The sequence below is a fragment of the Asparagus officinalis genome, chromosome 1, assembly GCF_001876935.1.
Source record: "Asparagus officinalis chromosome 1, Aspof.V1, whole genome shotgun sequence".
Lineage (NCBI taxonomy): Eukaryota > Viridiplantae > Streptophyta > Magnoliopsida > Asparagales > Asparagaceae > Asparagus > Asparagus officinalis.
This window is the reverse complement of record NC_033794.1, coordinates 5,964,203-5,968,138: the sequence shown is the minus strand read 5'-3', so window position 1 is coordinate 5,968,138 and position 3,936 is coordinate 5,964,203. Positions and strand designations below refer to the sequence as shown.

Here is a 3,936-nt window from a genome sequence, read left to right as displayed (position 1 = left end):
ATTTAAATATCCTTAATAGATGCAATTCACAGATAAGACCTCATTTAACTTTTCTCTTCAAAGTCCCCTACCATAACATCTTCATAATTACTTCCAAGTTACAGTCTCTATTTGCAATTACTAACTAGATGTCATCAAATCACCATTAATTGTGATTTTAAAAAAAAAGTAACTACTGGATCAATTTTTTTTAAAAAAAATAGATTTAAAAAATAAGGTATGTGCAGAAAATAGAGGATAACAAACCCTAATCAGCGCAGTCTTCTCCTGCCCGCTCTCAAGAAGCTGGGCCAGTTCTCTCCTCATTTTCTTCACCTCAGCCCCTCTCTTGTTCCTCAGCAGCTTTATCCGAGCCACCGCGAGCTTCGACGACGTCTTGCTGCAAAAATTCGGTCCCCAAGTCAGAATCCAACTTTAACAATCCATGGGCATCAAGAGGAGAGATCAAAGTTACCATTTTGCCGGCTTGAAGCTTTTGGATAGCATGGAGAACCGCTGTCGACCTCGAGTCCGGATGTTAAATTCGATGAATTATTAGGAATCACAAAAGGATCGAAATCTAGTCTTTTTTTTTTCCTCGGCCCTTTTAGGATTTAATTCGAAGATCGAAGCGGCAGCAAATTTCGTCGTGGAGTCTGTCCAAGACGACTCTTCCTTCTTCGCTTGTTCCTGCCAAAATGACCAAACTTTATATTGGCGGGAGTAAATGACGAAGGAGCCCTCGAGGGTAACGGGCGGTGGCTTTGTGCCGAGGGGCATTTTGGGAGGCGTAGCACGGCGTGCCCGGGGTTAACGGCCACGTCCGCGGACTGGCGCGGGCCCACTTACGACTTGGCGGGTGAGGGTGTGAAATTAATTAGTGATGACCCCCAGCTAAATTAATCATGGAAGTGAGAGGGACGGCGAGAATATTCTATTTCATTCTAATAGAGGGGGAAACTTTGAGGCGGTTGGATTCGGATCTGAGGTTTTCTTTTGGAGGCGAGGGATACTTCTTTTGTTCGGGGACTATTTTATGACGACGAGGCGGCAACGGAGAAAATGTAGGAAGAAATGAAGACACCGCTGAGAGCGGCGCATTTGCAGCGAAAAGGCTCACTCAATTCACCTCCCTTTGTAGGGTACCTTGTGCGCGGAAGCAATCCGTAACAAAAGCTTACGTTGTTTGATTGGTTTAAAACGGAAACGCTTACCATTTGCTTCGTCGTCATTCGTGACGACGTTTGTGGACAAACCAACTCTTTTTAATGAAAAGGTGCGGGTAATGGTGAACAAACAATTACAACTGAAAATATTTTTTTTTAATTTTACAAATTACCATTTAATCAATTACAATAATGATTAAAATTCATCCTTCACACGAACCTAGAGAGTACAAATATCTAGCGCGTTAAAAACCCTCACACCATCACATATCCAACTCCAGGGAGAAGAGAAGACTTGGTCACTGCACAGGAGCCATTGGTAACTTTTAAGATATAAGCCCATAAAACGTTGTTATTTACGAATAATATTGAAAACCCCAACATAACGATGTAACGGATATTGAAATTACAAGTACCGAAAACGCACGCTACAAAAGCACCCTATTCCTAACCAAGGTACAAGCTAAAACATGCCTATACACGACTCAAGGGGGTTAGAAAATTGAAGTTACTTCCTCAAATACTCATTCCCCCACATGTTGCTGATCCAACAAATAAGGGCAGATATAGAAAGTTCACCAATGAAGACAAATAATACAACACCATTCATGTTAATCTGAACATACTAAGATAGAAGAAGATATAACACTCTCCAAGTCATTTGAAGTTTCACGTGGGGGGGAAAACAAACAAAAATAACTTATAAAGTTTGCTCCAGACATTGCAGAATTAACTCTATAATCTTCACAAGACCCAACAGGGTAAAGTACGTAAGCCTGTAAAACATCCAAAAGGCAAAAGCTGATAGCAGAAATGAATTATTAAACCACAGTACTCAATCTGGCATAGAAGTTCAAATTTGAAAACATACAGAATTTCCACCCACGCAGAAACAACAAAGCTTAACAATCCATTACTAAATTCAAAACCAAATCAGAGCAAAACACAAGACTACAACATCTAAACTTCTACCGGAATCTAAGTGTTAAAAGCAAAACTACCGCATCAAAAACTTACCATACATCACGTCTAACTCTGAGGAGAAGCCTTAGTCACTGCACCAGGAGCCGCCGGAGCTGCACCACCCTCACTCCCATACGCCGGTGGCTGGCCAGCTGGTGGGCCCCCACCATACGGCTGAACCTGCTGGTACTGTGTACCATATCCAGTATTTGTACCATATCCCGTTTGAGCATAAGCTGGCGGAGTTGCCGGTGGCTTCTGAGATTGAGGAGACTGTCCATAACCGGGTTGGGTTAATGGTGCAGGTGCACCGTACACAGGTTGTGGGGGGTAACTAGCAGGAACACTGCTTGGGGGTTGATTGGATGCAGCAGATCCATCTTGAGTGGGGTTGGTGGAGGTAGCTCCAGCATAAGCAGGTGCAGAATTGTATGATTGATCATAACCAGTTTGGGGAGTTTGAGTGTTATAACCAGGAGCAGCATAGTTTTCCTGACCATATGTTGGCTGCTGAGCAGTATAAGAACCTTGAGAGCTATAACCAGGATGAGGCTGGGAATAATTGTAGGCGCTTGTGTTATCAGCTGGGGCTGATGTTGGTGGCTGCTGCTGCTGCTGCTGCTGCTGATAGTAATCATAACCAGTTGCAGGAGTAGTTTGCTGAGTTTGCTGAGTCGATGACTGATCCCAACCAGAAGAGTAGCCAGTAGAGGCAGCAGGTTGAGGTGGGTAGCCTCCATAAGGAGGTTGGGTATATTGAGGGGGGGCTCCAGGGTAAGCTCCAGGCTGCATGTAGCCATATCCTGGTTGTTGTTGCAACGGGGGTGGTGGACCCCAGCTTGTTGGAGGTTGAGGAGGGCGGTAACTTTGCTGAGGATATCCTCCTGCTTGGGGGTTTCGGCGATTCTGTGTAGAAAATACTTCTATATGAGCTTGTCAACTTTTTGTATTTGATGACGAAAGGAAATATATCATTTGTATAGAAAATATAAATAACGAAGCATGATATTTGAAACAAAAAAACAACCAGAATTCATGGTCCAGGCATTGTACACATGCGTTTCAAAAGAAAGAAAACACACGTACCACGACAGGGGAAACTGTTTCAAGCTACATCAGCGGATGTCGATCCTCTCCCAGTTCAAAACTAAGGTCGCAAATCTAAACATGCATTTATAATGAAACCATATATTGCCAAAGATAGGACAAATGAACAGTATATTGTAAGGATGTATGGCAATAGGTTAAAACATTTTTGCAATTAGTTGAGATGTATATTTCCTATATGTAGAAAGACAATGTGATTCTGCGGTGCACATTTAGGCAATTAATATAAGTGAAACGACTCCTGCTTCACTATTCAAAATTAGTGCATGTGAACAATAATTAGACAATAATGACTTAAGAATATGGTGTTCAAAGTTGAATATAAACAAATGGGACAAAAATATGAATCAAGACAGCTCCATCAAATGATAACACGAAAAAAGGTATGACCCAGCAAATGGTGATAAATTAAGCATACATCTAGTACATGCATTAAAGGCCTCTCTGCAGCGCCAATGAATATGATTAATTTTGTTGAAGATGATGGTAGATGCGGCAACTAGACCCCACTTCACAAAAAAATCAATGGCAAAATGTAGAAATCATAAAAGAAAAGGATATTTGCAGCTGTCATCATTGCTCACACAGCCGAGCATACTGGTGCGACAGGGCGAGTAGAAAGAAGTTAAACTGCTCCAACAAGCAGCAGTTCAAATAATAAAAGACAGGTCAGGAAAACTGAATTCTTAACAGTAAAACACAGCCATATGCAACCTGCTCA

The 3,936-nt window shown here is 42.1% G+C and overlaps 2 protein-coding genes across 2 annotated transcripts in view; both read right to left on the bottom strand.

Moving 5' to 3' along the window:
• The window catches only part of LOC109847182, a 5,994-nt gene extending 5,058 nt beyond the window's left edge, over positions 1-936 (bottom strand). The window contains exons 1-2 of the mRNA XM_020416428.1: positions 455-936; positions 247-379 (exon numbers count right to left, since the gene is read on the bottom strand). Of these exons, the coding sequence (XP_020272017.1) occupies positions 247-379; positions 455-486 (165 nt within the window). The 5' untranslated portion in view covers positions 487-936. The remainder of the gene's footprint in view (positions 1-246; positions 380-454) is intronic.
• Positions 1,948-3,936, bottom strand: part of LOC109847178 (far upstream element-binding protein 2-like) — a 10,055-nt gene continuing 8,066 nt past the window's right edge. The window contains exon 6 of the mRNA XM_020416423.1: positions 1,948-3,014. Coding sequence (XP_020272012.1) covers positions 2,175-3,014 — 840 coding nt within the window. The 3' untranslated portion in view covers positions 1,948-2,174. The remainder of the gene's footprint in view (positions 3,015-3,936) is intronic.